The sequence below is a fragment of the Corvus hawaiiensis genome, chromosome Z (assembly GCF_020740725.1).
Source record: "Corvus hawaiiensis isolate bCorHaw1 chromosome Z, bCorHaw1.pri.cur, whole genome shotgun sequence".
In the NCBI taxonomy this organism is placed as follows: domain Eukaryota; kingdom Metazoa; phylum Chordata; class Aves; order Passeriformes; family Corvidae; genus Corvus; species Corvus hawaiiensis.
In genome coordinates, this window is record NC_063255.1 from 56,097,445 (window position 1) to 56,113,334 (window position 15,890).

Genomic DNA, 15,890 nt, shown 5'->3' on the forward strand with positions numbered 1-15,890 from the left:
TAATGTTCAACATACACTACTGGACTTGAAATTTTTGATGAAGTGTCTCATATTCAGGAAGAGGCCATTCAGTTACTACTTTCAAAGTTTCATTTTGGCTCCACTGAAGATTATGTTAGGAATAAAAAGAAGACTGCAATTTTTTTAGCCAGATGTAGTATTTATATTTCTCTAGTTTTAGTGGCACAATCAGTGATTGATCTTTGCTCTTCTTTAGCTGTTGAGGACAAATAGAGTGTGCCTCTGAATTAACTGCTTCTTTAACAGCTTCTGGGGAAGCTTGAGATGGAAGTTTAAATAATTAGTAACATGTTGTAGTGGTTTAAACCTAGCTGGAAATTAAGCACCATGCAGCTGCTTGCTCGAACCCCCTTTTACCTTCCCCAGCACCAGTGGAATGGGGAGGAGAATCCAAGTAAAACTTGTTAGCTGAGATAAAAAGAGTTTTATCTCATAACCTAAAATGAAGTAAATTAAAGTGATAATGATAAATGATAATAATAAGACAAAAAACAAGTGATGTGCGATGCAATTGCTCACCACTCACTGACAGATGCTAGACCCCCGATTCCTGAACCCAGATCAGCCATGCTTCTGGGTAACTCCCCCCAGTTTATATCCTGGTCATGATGTTCAGGGGTGTGGAATATTCCTTTGGTCACTTCAGGTCGCCTGTCCCAGCCATGCTCCCTCCGAGTTTATTTTGCCTACCTTCTCACTGGTGGAGCATGAGACAAGGAAACGAAAGTCCTTGACTTTGGTTAAACACAACTTAGCAAAACCCCAAGATATCAGTGTGTTATCAACACCATTCTTGTTCTGAAGCCAAAACACAGCACTCAGCTACTGAGAAGAAATTAACTCTGTCCTGGCTGAAACCAGAACACATGTTTAATTGACAATGGCACTTAAGTGCCTCACTTTGCAGAATCTTCTAAGTTATCAATGCTTTCCTCTTTCACTTCAATAGGTTAAAGTTCATCCAGGAACTATTTTTCTTTGAGCAACAATGGTCTGTAATGTTCCTTTTGCCAGTTTTGTTACCTAAGTAAAGTTAATATTTGTTCGTAAAATTTCCACCAATTTTTGGTTTGTTAAGTTAGTTGTGGTAATAGTCAAATGTTGATTAGCTGCCTGTGATATTGATCAGCGGTTCTCAGTTTTACATTTTTGATTAAAAAATTCTAAATTAGGATTTTCAGTATTGTGAAGACTGTAACCTAAGTGAGTTAGTGAGGTTTATGTTGAAACATATAAAAGAAGACTTTTCATCTTGGGACGCAAATGAGCAATTTTCTCTCTCCCCCAGCTACTTACAATTCTCACAATGTTTTTTGAGTCTTTTCAGTTTCAATTCCACTTATTTGCCACGTTCTTTCCTCCAATTATGCCTGTTTTCACTTTGTAGGCTTGAGGCTCATAATTGTTGTCGTGTTTCTTAACTGAAATAAGTAAAATACTTAGTAAGAAAAATAATAAGAAAAATACTAGTGGATTTTTTCCCCTTTTTAACATTTAATTTTAAACCTAAAAACCTCCAATACACCAAATAAAAAATTCCTGGAACCTAGTCAGATGTCATACATCTTGGGTTAGTAATGGCTAATTGTTGATGTGGTAGCAAGGATGTCAATAAGAATAGATTCAAGTGTAGTTTGATTTTAACTACATTTAATATATTGATAGCAGCTGTGCAAAATACTAACTAGTGTGCTGCTGAAATACTTTATAGACTGATACTACTGTATTAGGTGATAACTCATTAGAGACAGATGTCATATGGAAAAAAGAAATTCACTGTTTGAAAACCTTAAGAATGTCGTAATAGCTAGAGAGATCTCACCATAGCTGTCTACATTCATAAACTTTACAGAATTACTGTGCATTGGGAAAAAAATCCAAGAAAAAGAAAACTAACTAGTAGTTTTAAACAGTAAATTATCATTGTAATTTAGATCTGTTTGACATGCCTAGCTACAGATTACTGGAAGATTGTTCTCACCTGTGAACAGCAATGTTGAATCAAATTGTTAAATTAAACATGTTAAAAAATTTAAAATGTTAAAAATGTTAAAAAAAAAAATCTTCCTGTATTTATTCAGTTTAGATTTACGTGATCAGAAATCAGTGTCCTTGAGTCCAGAAGAAAAAGTGGCTAATAAATGCATATTATTTTATGTGGCCTCAGTGTGTCCAGCATTAAATGGTATTCTACGTTGATCTGTCAGTAAAGTAAGGTTGTGTATAGGAGTGACCTTTATGTGCATTCTTTAGTGAAATCTGGATCTAATAAATTACTACTGTTTGAAGGTGAGTTAGCTTGCAAAAAGTCTCCAAATGTGTTTAATTTTGGGAAAAGAATCAAAATAATTTTTTTTATGATCTTGGTAGATATTTTTAGTTGTTTAAAATTAACTTCTTTGCGGAAGTGTGAGCTAGTTATATCTTCTAGTGCATATGATTACTAAGTGCTAGTATTTCCTATATACTACACAAAGTTTTAGTTTATAAGTGCTAAAAGCTACAGCTCAGTTACACATTAATCTGAAATGAAAATTCATAACTTTTTTTTCTTAATTATAGTGTTGTAAATATTCAGTTTATGGGTAGAAGTCAGTTATACCTTGCCAAGTACTATCTGGGATTCAGTGTTGGCTGACTTTTTACCTAATCTGTTTTACCTTTTAAGGTGTCAATACTGCTACTTCAGAAGCAGCAGCATGATCTGAGTGTAGCCACAGTCTTTTCAGTAGAACATACTCTTTACGATATTTTCTATTTTTGCACAAAGTGTGAGAGAAAATGAGTACATTTGCTGGTGCATGAGATGTTACTTTATTTTAGAGCAGGGGAATATGGTCTTCAGTACTATGGCAAATACTGAAGAAAGACATGACTATTCTTTCACGTACAAATTTGTTTTGTTCAAGTAGCCTCATTGACTTAATTCAAAAAAATATTTGATAGGAACACTTAAAAAGTCTGAAGATGCATGCAGATTTAATTTTTCCTATGGTAAGGGTAGCTAAGAATACATACCCATATATGAGAAAAAACTAATATAATCCAAACAGCCAATTCCTTTTTTCTCAACATGGGTATTATAACCTGATCTGTTTTTCTTCACTGTTGCAGAGCATGTTCCTAGTAGCTGGACAGTTAGGCCATGGGCGTGGAGGGGTGTGGAGTATAGTAGGAGGGGGAGATTTGCCTGTTTTGTTCTTTCTTTTCTATGTATTCATATAGTAGAAAGAGAAGAACGAGTAGACATGTATATTTGTTTTGCCCTCATGGTATTTACACCAGGACAGTTCTTTTGTCTTGAGGTAGGCTTGCTAAACCAAGTGTAAAACCTTTAGTGTGTATTGAACAAAAAGTGCTGCTTTACTCTCTTAAAGACAAAACGTGGTATTAGGTTGCAATTTACTGAATATCAAAGCTAACTGTTGGTCTCCTCCTACACCAAAGTATCTGAGCATTGACCCTAGTGCAGGAGGACTTTTAATGAAGCTATTATTTAGACCCAAATTGGATTTCTATATTTTATTAGACCTATCCTATTAAATTTGTAACAGACAAATTTACAGTACTGTTTCCTACATGGCTTATTGAGTATTTATGTTGAGGTGGTTGATTTGGAACTTTCCAGGATTTTTTTCTTGCATTATGTAAGAATTTTATTGTTGCTTCAGGCATATCAGAGGTGAGAAATTATTTGCTCCCCCCCACTCGCCATCTCTGATTGCTCATTTATGGACTTTTTTCTTTCCTGTAAATTTCTATAAACAACTGATGTTTCAAAGCTTAAGACCTCTCTTACTCCTTTTCTTAATTTTAAATGCACCTTGGATTGCTGTTCTAAAATGTGGTATGTTTATATGTTTCAAAGTTGTGTTGCATATTTTGCTTTATTTTTATTTAGTACTGGGCACAAATGCATTGAAATAGTTGTTAAATGGTGAATGCTTTTATATAAATTTGATAGATAACTTTAAAGCTACAGGTTTTCTTTCAAAGAATTTTATGGATGCATTAAAATGTATGTTGTCTGTAACTGCAGGTTGATGCAACTGAGACTGAACCAAAGAGCTTTATCTTTATGAGTGAAGATGCATTAATAAATCCTGACAAGCTGTTGGTCCTAATTCATGGTAATGGTGTTGTCAGAGCTGGTCAGTGGGCTAGGAGACTCATAATTAATGAAGATCTGGACAGTGGGACGCAGATACCGTATATAAAGAGAGCTATTGAGGTAAGTGAAAGTGCATGGATGCAAGGTTGTGTGCGCTATGGATGTGCACCTGTGTGCCAGTGTATGAAGAGCTGTGAACCTGTGATGTTTTAATTTTTTAATCTGTGTTCTGTATTTTACTGCGTGATCATTTTATTTGTGATGGGAATACTTGTTTGGTTTTATTGGAACTTTTTTCTAGTGGAACCAGGTTCCTGTCTTGCAGTAAAAAAAAATTTAGTTGCTTGTTGTGTTGAGACTGCCCTGTAGTTTAATACAGCAGATAGTATGACAAGAGCCATTAGCAGGTGATGAAATGCAGTAGAAAACACTACAGAAATTTGGTACAATTTGGATTGTTTCATTTTATATATCATTAAATTTGTACATATTATTGCTCAATGATGGTGTAATCTAATGGTAACATGAGCTTTCATAATAACAGCAATCTTTTTTACTAGGCTTGTACTGAATTTATTAGAGGCACAGTCGTTTTCAGATTTGTACTAAATACTGATTCATTCTGATTATTTGACAGTAGAAGACATTCACATTTTGTTGACACTGTTTTGTTACATCTGTTTGAGAGACAGTGGACAGTTGGTGTTTTGTTTTTGTCATTGGAACTTTGCAGGTGTAATTCATCCTGTGCATCCTGCTACCTAAATGAAACTTCATGTAGTAAACATTAGAAGAGCCTATTCAAGACACTTTATTTCTATTGTATTTGCCAAGTTAATGTTCTACGCTAAATATCAGTGTTGCTACTGTTACTGTTTCATATTTCGCTAGACAATTTTTACAGCTGTCTTTAAAGTATTCAGGATAAAAAATGGCGCTTTTTTATTTCAATAAAGCAAAGAAAGAAAACATATAAAAACATTAGGCTGTTAAGTTATTTTTGGTTTGTTTTACCCACTATCAAAGCACCAGACTACACTACGTGAGAAAAGGAAAACTAGCCCTGTGAAAGTGAGGCTTATCTTTTTCTAATATTAAGTTTTTTATTCATTTTAAGTCAAGATTCAGAGACAGAACAAAAAGTACTTCAGGATTACTGAGTGCAATACAGGTGTATGGTAGGTCCAGTATGGGACCTTTAGTGCAGGTTCCAAAACCTTTCCCAAGACACCCAAATAGCTGTAGCTACTTCAGTTTTTGTAGCAGTGCTTACGTGCTCGCATTTTTGTTCTTTCCTAGAGATGCTGCTGTCTTGGGTAACATGAGAGACCAAGTATTTCAAACTGGGGTACTAACCCTAATTTAACAGATAATTTTTAAGGGTGTATTTCTAGCAGAGGAGAGTTATATTTCTTTTTGCTGTTTCATTATTTTTATTTATTTTGTGCAATGATTTGTGCCCATATGACAGAGATCAGGCCTCTCTTTTCTCAAATGGTTGTAATACTTAAAACCGTATTATTTTTCTCTGCATTTTGAGTGCTTCTTAAAAAACACAAAAAAGTCCCAACTGTTGGATGAGAAAATATTTTTACAAAAATGTAATCATTAGATAACATTGGTATATCAAACTTTGTGGGTTTTGAGCTTTTTCCTAATATGGTTTTTAAATTTGTAGTTCTCTTTAGTTCAGTAATTCCAGCTACTGTAAAACCCACTGTCCCTTTTTGTGTGTCTTAAAATTCTGATATATGTACTACATGTTTAGGATACATACTATTTTACAGTGATTTTGTTATGCAAAATGAAGAAAGATTGTATTCAATTGTGTTAAATTCAGTTATGTCATTAAATGTGCTGCTATTTTTTTGTATCCTGTAATCACTGTAGTGGGAATAAGTTGTGTATCTGGTTAGGTAAGGCAATATTTTATGGAAGTTGGACACCACTGAAAGCATTTAGAATCATTAGGTTATGACTAAAAAGAGAATACATATAGGTACATGCTGATATCATGTCAGCTTCAGGTACAGATTATAAAAATTATATTTCTGAATGCAGGAAATTATGGTAGACTGAGTGTAAGGATTCCATATAACAAAAATAATAGTAAAAATTATATCCTTTCTGGGTTTTCTGGTGTTCAGTCCTCTAGTTGATTTAGGCACTTCTGTCTCTTACGAAATGAAAATAACTAGCTTAGATGATAAATAGCTTGAATGAAAATTGTGCTAACTCCTTGTACAACATTATTTGAAGTAAGGAATTGTTTTCTTAGATCTTTCTGTGTTTCTTCTAAGGAGAGGTCTTGTTCTTGAATGAAACCAGCAGACCTTATCAAAGCATCAGTGCTGACGACAAGAGAACATAGATTTTTTTCCTAATAGACTTACATGAATTTGAAGTGGATAATGATACGTAGGATTTGAAAATTCCAGTGATCTGTTGTGACTTTGCAGCACATGCAGACACTGCAGCCAGCTTAAAACATTTGCTGAAGATTAGGTTTTAATATAAAAAATAAAAATTAAAAATTGCAAAAGCAGTGCTTTAATGTCTTCTGTACAGGAACTAATTCAGAAATATCTGCTTTTCTTAGAAAAAACTCAGACAAGCAAAAAACCACCCACTAAGTAGACCAAAACCCACAACTTTTTCTCTGCTGCTTTTCTCTATGCTTCTCTTCTCCGTTCATTTCTTGGAAAAACTGAAAACAGCTGCATCCCTGCAACAGCTGGGGTTATCCGTGAGCAGCGGATTGAGCAGGATGAACTGATACTTCTAAACAGGAAGTTAAGGGAAGAGTAGAAACTATTACTCTCTGATACAACACTTTTGAGGAAAACAGAATTAAGAAACCCTACTTTTCAAGCATGTATGGAACAAAAGAGCAATGTACAGGCTTAAAATTCTGTATTTTAAAATTCTAGTCTTATGGGGCTGCTGCACATTTTAAAGAGAAGATTCAAAGAGAAATATCCTGGTGAGAATTCAAGTAGCTAGAAATGCGTTTTTCTTTTCATCTGTGCAATTCCTGTTGGTAATGGTTGTCCTTCCATGTTTTATATCAAGCCCTGTTGTGCAGATTAGATCTTTTGTGTAAGAGGTGTTCTGAGTTAGGTGGTAAGGGTTTATGTGAAGACGTAACATTATTGTGTTAACTTGAAAAGTCGAACTTGGTAGTGTAAAAGAGATGTTAAAATATGAACAAAGAGAACAAATAAGCAACTAGATAGAGAACAGATTGTAGGAAAAGAAGGAGGGAGAAAATTGTTCACAATGTGAAAAACACATGTAAATACATAAAAATGTGGTAGGACAAAACCTATTTTAGAAAAACAAGTATGGAAAAGACAAATCTGCTAATAAAGCAGTAAGAATGTAACAAGCTAAATTAAATACTTATTAATAAAGATGTTTAAAACAAAAGAAGCTGGCAATGTGCTGTAAATACAGTACAAAAATATTGCATAGATTTGTTGTCTCATTAAAATAGAAATTTTCTGTTGAAACTTTCTCTAGTGGGAAACACTGATTTTTGACAGAGGCAGTTATCTGATGCATGAGAGACTGAAGTTCAAGTCCGTCCCCTGGGAATGAAGGGCTGTTCCATCTATAATGAGAATTCTGCTCTGAAGATACTCCACTTTTTATAAAAAAGTAAATGTAAATGATATAAATACATGTAGATTAGAAGAGTGATTTTAATCTGTCTCTTCTGTGTTTTGCCTAAATGGCTTGTCTAGGTTGGTCCAGTCAGGCTCTTCTCAGATCAGTTGTTATTTAGCCATGTAGTAGTGCCAGGAAAAGGTGATGAGAGACAAAGGTAAATTCTTCGATTTAGTGATGAGGACATATACTTGGGATGTCAAGAATTAAATATTTATGTTCCTGGTTTCGTCGTGGTTGTTGAGGGCTCCAATGTTCACTGTGTTAGAGAAGGAGAGGCTGCAGTTGTACTTAGGGAGGAAATTTGTTCATTGGGGAAACAGAATGTTTCCTTGGTTGGACATTGTGAAGAATTTTGGAGTAATGCTATTTTTGATTCTTCTAGGAATAAAGAGGATATTAGCTTACTGCACAAGTGCAGGAAGGCCATTGGATGTTTTCTTTGTCTTTGGAAATTCAGTGCATTTGTTGCCTAAGGTAGCTGTGGTCCCAGGGATGCTAGTAAAATTCAACCACAGCAACTGTTGCTTATTAATTAAAAAAAAAAAAAATTAAAAACAACCGAACAATTGTTGCCTGATTTCAAATTCAGATCTTAAGATATCTTAGATACTTGTATTATTATTTAATGGAGAATTTATATTTGACATATACCCAGAAAATAGGTTCTTTGAAGAACCTGGACAAGTTTTTCAGAAGAAGTAGAGCAGGACCTAAAAATCTGACTTTCCATGAACAAACAATAAACCGAAGGTTTGCGTGAGATGGGTATTAGCTGTGGAAATGTTTCTTTAATAACGGATAAAACAGGGTTTTCAGCTTCAGTTGTCTGTTGTATTCATCTTAGTCTTCATTTTTTTCACAATCTCTGTTCTCTTCGGTCATAATATTGGATTTATTCACTTATATTAATGTCATTCATTTGAACAAGACTGTCAGGTTGGCAATATTTACTAAGAATTGGTGAGGGTTATTACTTTTGTCAGCATGCAGTAAGATGTCATTAGTTTTGTAAGGCAGTTGAATGGAACAACAAAATCATTCAGTGTAACAGCAGTAAATTTTCCCATTATAACTTTTATGTGATTTAGTAGTCTTAGTGGTTAGTAACTAGTATGATAACACATACTATTTTGTATTTTGTATTCTGTATTTTCTCTTTCCACTTTGTAAAAATCAGTCAGTTTCAATAATGGATATTTACATATTGTTGCCCAGAAATTATGTTTAAATTACACTAACAAAAATTCTTGCTAAAAAACATTAAAATCTCACTTTTAGGTATAGAATATTTTGTTAGACAAACATCCTTTTTGTTTTGGTCTTACGGTTTATACAAGCTTAGCATAGTATCAGTAATATGGGCAAGTAACACTTTCTGGAAAAAAAAGCAGCTGACATTTCACTGCAATTACAGTTCTGCCACAGAATACTAATATTCATGTGCCTTTTATGTCTTTTAAGTATATTGTTGCAGAAGGATGTTAAAATACCTCATTTATTTATTACTGGTCAGTTACAGTGCCAGAGCAATCTTAATCTTATTTGGGTTTTCTAATGTATTATTGAACTGTCGACTTTCACTAAAATGGGCAATAATTTGCTGTATTGTTTTATTTCAAATGCTACTTTTCTGACTGGTATATGTACTCGGCTTATTCATTCTATTAGACCATAGAACTAGCATTGCCTGTTAAGTCCTTTTTAGCAGAGAAGACTTGTGTTTAGAACTCCTGCTTTTATGGGAATTATACTAAGAAAACTTAGGAGTGTTTGGATGATCTTTTGAGATCTTTCCAAAAACATAAACACAAATGACAATGTATAACTAAATAATGAGTCACGTATAATTGGCTTAAAATCCACCATACCCTGGAAAGAAAATTCTTTCAAAAACATGTCATTAGGGATTAATAATCTCTCAAATGCTAGTCACCAAGCAGATAGAAGGAAAATTTGCATAGTGAAAGCAATATTAATTGATCACAAAATACATAGTAATACATGATCAGCTGTATAGGAGTTAAAATATTAAGTCAGAAATTCAAGAAAAGGTTAAAAGCTTAGACTAATACTGAGCTGACAGGGTATATAAACCCACATCAGCCCCCATGCGAACAGAGGAAAACAATGAGATGACAGCTCTACTGTTTGGAGAGGGGTTGCTAACGACAGCTTATTCCTTTATGATTTCAACTCTTGACACAAGACAGGTCTGCTTGTTGCATCATGGCAGATGTATCATTACCTTCTGGCCCTGTCATGACTGAACTGGAAAAAAAAAATCCACTTGCAATTCTAAAACTCTCTTTGGAATTTAGTGTGTCCTTTCCAAGATGCATGTTACCATTGTTGTATTAATTGTGTGTATTACATTCTTTACATTTTTCTGTGCTACATAATTTGATAATATAGAGCTATTTAGAGTTTGCTTTGTCTTCCTTTATTCTGCTTGTTGTTGTGTTTTAGAGTCCAGTAGCACCTTGTGTTATTTTACTAGTACTTTGTCACTGACCTAAGAAAATCACTGTTCAAGATAAAGATATTTGGATAAATGTGGCTTGAAATATTTTTTCCTCCATTCATACTTTTTCAGCCATTTTTAAATTGGCTAAGTGTTAGGTTAAGGACACTTGAACATTTGAAAATGAACATTTAAATAGTCACCATCATTTTAAGAAAAAAGTTTAATATGAGTTTAAATGGCCTTTTTCATCATATGCATATTAGGATTCTTCCTTTCCAGGAAGAATCCATATCAGGACCCTTCCCCCCCGTTCAACTTGTTGGATACCCAGCAGTGACTCTGGAGATTTAAAAAAGAGTGAGAAGGGGTGTGGATTTTTGAAAGTATGTCAAAAGCCTTGGGGTTTGGGTATGATCAGAATTTCAATAGAGGTTGAGATGAGTTTAAATGCATAGAAGGGGAACATAAAAATCTTGTTTAATTTCTGTCATGTTGTTCTTTTTTTAGTCACTCTGATGTCTTTTTCAAATCTGCTTTTCTCTCAAGCTTTGTGGTACTATATTCAAGATCTGGGCTTTTTCCTCTTTGTATTTCGTTTTAACTGCTGATCCCTTTTCTGTGGTGCTTCTGCCTTTAATATCAGCTGAAGCGGTCTGAATTGCTGAATCAAAGCCGTTTTGGGAGAGAGACAGTGTTTAAGATTGTGCAGGGTGAGATTCTCTGGGTAGAAGGTAACACTTCCTGCAGTTATAATCAATGCACTTGACACTTTCAAAGGCAGGAGAAGCCATGACTTGCTCAGGGGTTAAACTTTTTAAATAACTTCCCTTGGGAAAAATGCCATCAATAAAATGGAATAATTAGTTGAAGATTCTTGAGTAGCCTAGGTTTGAAAAGAAAAGATTAGAGATAGGTCAGGTTTGCACTTCTACTGTATTTTCCCTCCCTTTTGTTTTTAAAACTATGAGCTTTTGTTTAAATGTGTGCAGTATTACAAAATCAATCTGCTTCAAAAGTAATGTTATCTATCAGACAGTGCATTAATTTTGTAGTCTTATTGTCTGTGTATTCTAATAACTGTAAGAATGGAGATTAAATTCTATATAAAAATACAACTTCAGATTTGCTAGCTTTCTCATTTCCTACCCACGCATTGATTCTGCAAATAGTCATTTTAGCTAACAGAACACATTTGCAACCTCGAACCTTAATAAATAAGCCTTAATTGTAATATACATTCACTAATTATAAAATTTAGGTCTAAATAGCATTATATGGACATTCTGTATATATGATCATTTCTTTCTACAAAGATGAAGAGGTTTACACTGAAATTAAATTCATCTCGTTTTGCAATAATTGTTTGATAATGTCAGGTTTTATGAGAAATTTATTGAGGTTTTAATGACTTTTTTTTCGTATAATCATTTTTATTGAAGCAGCTATTTTGAAAGGCAAAGCCTGAGTAAAAATGGTGCTTTCATACATAGTGTAGTATATGCCTACTGTACAAAATATCAATAAATAATGCATGAATGTCTTTAGAATAAAAGGTTCTTACCATTCATTAATTATTTACTTATCTGAACTTTTTATTTTTCCTAAGGGAAATAAAATCACAGTACCGTGCAACAGTAACTAAACAAGATTTTAGCAAATACATAACCAATGTTTTACAGAAGTACAACATTGTATTTTCTAATAAGCCACATTGGAATGGGATCTGTACCACCGGAATAGTTTTTCTGGTAGAGATTATTCTTCATACAGATTTGTTACAAAACTTTAGCAAGAACGTATAGACTAGTCTCAAGTCCAGAACTGTACTAGTATTTCTTTGTGGTTTTGGGCATCTGCCTGTGGCAAGTTGCCTGTGGAACTGTGGCTTTTTAATTGCTCTGCAATTGCAGTGGGGCTTTTTCTGTTGCTGTGCAGATTTTCAGTTTATTGTTTATTTTAAATTCATGATACATGTGTCATTTGAAAGATTGATGGGTAAATACATACTAGTATGGTTGTACTTGGAAATGCAGTAATTATTTGTGGCTTGTTTTTTGGTCTGTACCAGCCACTTTGTAAGCATCTTGTTTAAAAGAAAATAAAGTTGTAATCCAGTGTTGTTTTTATTTAGAGAATCTGGGTCTGTGGAAGTGTCATAGCTTCATGGTTATTTATCTCTGAGTGAAGTACATACAAGTAAGATCTAGCTTTAGCTGATTTGCTAAAGCAGATGTGTCTCTCATTTCAGTGTGGGATCATCCAGTAAAGTTGTGGTAGGGGCACTAGTAGTTCACAGGGTGGTATGATTTAGGATGAAAAGTTTGCTAGGCTTTACTTTCATGTGTAATAAACTATGCTTACAAGTGTGCTTATCTCATCATGGAATAGAGATTTTCAAGTGTATTTCATATGGTTTTCTGGCAACATTTTCTGTTCTGGTGATCTTGTCAATGATAGTGCGAATAGTGATTTTTGAGAGTGTCACCATGCTAAACCAAATCATAGAATCATTAAGATTGAAGAAGACTTCCAAGATTATTGAGTCCAACTGTTTACCCAGTACTGCCAAGTCTACCATATTCCCACATGTCACATCTACACATCTTTTAAATGGCTTCAGGAGTGGCGACACCACCACTGTCCTCTGCAGCCTGTGCCAGGGCTTGACAACCCTTTTTGTGAAGAAATTTTTTGCCATATCCAATCTAAACTGTCCCTGGCATAACTTGAGGCCATTTCCTCTCATCTGATCCCTCTTTACCTAGGAGAAGTACCCACCTGGCTACAGCCTCCTTTCAGGAAGTTGTAGAGAGTGACAAGGTCTCCCATGAGCTTCCTTTTCTCCACAGTAAACACTCCAAACTCCCTCAGCTGTTCATCAGATTTGTGCTCCAGATACTTCTTCAGCTCTGTTGCCCTTGTCTGGACATGCTCCAGCACACCAACATTTTTGAAGCATAATTTTAGGAGGAATTATCTTTACTGATTAAGATTTCTGTCCTATAATATGGGATGACCTATTAATTGTTCGTTAGTTGGTGTATTAATCTTGAGACATTAGCTTCATTTTACTTTTTGAAAACATCAGTGGCCAGTACTTTTGTTCTCATTCAGGAAAACATTAGCTCAGGAATGAAAAATACTATTGCAATTTTTTTATGTCTTTTAAAGAAGCTAACTCACTATCATTTAAAAATGTTTAATACTTATTTAAAAATACTAAAATTGTATTTTGAGTTATTTATTATATGTATACATGGCTAAACTATCACCTAGATAACCTTAATGCACTATAATGTCTAAGTTGTATTCTTTATAATAGATATCATAGAAACTGTATTAGATGTGTGTCAGTATGAGTATGGTATATGTGTGTGTTTAATATTACATTAAATTGCCAATACTCTGTTGAGCTTTCAAATGAATCAGTACTTAAAAGACGTAACAATTCAATGGTGAGATAAACACTTTCTTATTGATATCATGAAATGCATATTTGAATTAAATTATCCTTTATTTACTATGCATTGAGCTGGAAATACTAACTTTAATGCACAGGAATTCAAATAAAAAATTGATATGCTTTCTGCTTAACTAGTTTAGTACATTGCTGCTTCAGGTAATAAGAAAATAGATTTGACAAAGACTTTGTTATGCAAATTAGCATTGGATTGTAACCATTTGAAAATACAAAGATCTTTGGAATGATACATGTCCCTTTTGATCAAAAACTTTTAAAAGTTTAATAATTCTGTTAAAACAAACTAAAACTGTGAGTAATTGTCTTTTTTTCCCCTGAAATGAACAAATTATAACATCAAAAAACCTGAGAGTGAGGTATGTAGTAGGTCATTTACTGCCGCAGGCATTTTCTCTCCCTTCAGGATGTGCTTGTTTAGTTTCTCTCAATTTGTGCCTGTGGCACTCTGTGGTGAAATTCAGACATGTTCTTCCCCTTCAAGGAATCTCTAGGGTGGTAGATAACTTATACAAAATTAATAAATGGTGTTGCTTTTTTTTATTTTTACCCATCCCAGGCAATTCTTTCCCTCTTGAGAAGAGTTGAATTGCACAAGACATGTTTATTAAAAAAATGTGTGCTTTTGCATAAACAGTGAAATTAGACATAATAGGGTGAAATATGTCATTAAGAAATAGAATTACTCAATTTTCAGTGATTCCTTTAGAGAAAAAAATGGAACGGTGAAAATTCCTTATATGTTGATTAATCTTTTTGAACCTAGAATTTTTAAACATATCAAGATATAGGAAATTTTTACAGTTGGGGTTTTTTTGGTTTTTTTTTTTAATTCTGGACTTGTAAATTTAGTTTCCTTTCATCTCAGCAACATTTAAAGTGTAAACCTGTTTTGAGGCTATTCGGCTGGATGATTATTTTTGGGGAAGACCAGCTGTACCATCTTGCTTATTCACAACCATTTGTTCTAGCATATTGCAGTACTAAACCTCTTAGGAAAAAGAGAGATTGGCACAGATAGTTTAACCTGTTATTTTGTGTGCTACATTTCAGCCTCCATCTCTGTGTCATGCCAAAGGCAGTGCGACTTCAGATTGCTTTGGAGGGTATAACAGATAATGAAGCTTGGGTGTAAATATGTGCTGTTATTTTAGGGAAAACAAATTAATTTTTTTTCCTTTTTTTCCTTTTTTTTTCCTTTTTGGTAGCTGTTAATTTTAATTGTCCTGTTAGCTGATAAATACAGAATTGCACTTAATAGTGTAATGGTCTTACACTGTTGCTTGTTTCTGAATACTTAAAAGAATCCTACAACAGTGTGGCTGTATTAAATATTATCATTTATTGTAAAGTTTTCTTCCTAGGTGTTACCCACTGCCATTTTAAGCTTTCCTTAAGAGTAGATATACTTAGCTAGTAAGTAAATGTTCTTTTTGATAAAAATAATTTGAAAAATGTAAGTAGAAAATATTCATGGTGCTTCAGTGCACAGGTGATTGAGTTTCTGCTGACCCTTGGTAGCTGAGTCTGTGTTTTGAATCCCAACTCTTTCTCCAGTGTTGAGAGTAATGTGATTGAGTCTTCTGGAATGAGTTCCTGAATGCTGATAACATGAGGCTTTTCCATGAAGTGCAGAAGCTACTCATGTGGAATATGCACCTTCCGCATCACGCATGGTTGAGATCAGATACAGGATTTTCAAGACTTGACAGCCCTGGTTCATGAACAGTGATATTTATACTGAGTTTAGGACTGTCTGAGTGCTAATATTCAACTGATACCAGCTGATGATAAAAATAAGTGATTCTGAGATTCCATTTGAAGCTACAGTGTTGTTATTGTCAAATACTGAAAACAGCTATTACTACAATTGGTTAAAATAGCATTTATTAATTAATACGTCACATTGAATAAAACATTTGCTGTCTTTGATTATGTAAGTGTTCAAAGAATGTAATCAATTTGTTCTTTTTTGTTAATGTTGGCATTTTTTGTTTTATTTGTTGTATATATATTCACCATGTTATACCAGTGTTTCTTTTTGCTTCATTTTGAAACATTTCTTAAAAAAACACAATCCAGATATTTTTGATTCAGGTTAACTCCCCCCATCCCATACTGTATGTCCACCTTCTCTACATACA

At 33.9% G+C, this 15,890-nt stretch overlaps 1 protein-coding gene across 6 annotated transcripts in view; it reads left to right on the plus strand.

Moving 5' to 3' along the window:
• Positions 1–15,890, plus strand: part of FAM172A (family with sequence similarity 172 member A) — a 272,515-nt gene that overhangs the window by 67,480 nt on the left and 189,145 nt on the right. For all 6 annotated transcript variants that reach the window (XM_048292989.1, XM_048292988.1, XM_048292986.1 and 3 more), the window contains one exon: positions 4,061–4,252. In XM_048292989.1, coding sequence (XP_048148946.1) covers positions 4,061–4,252 — 192 coding nt within the window. The remainder of the gene's footprint in view (positions 1–4,060; positions 4,253–15,890) is intronic.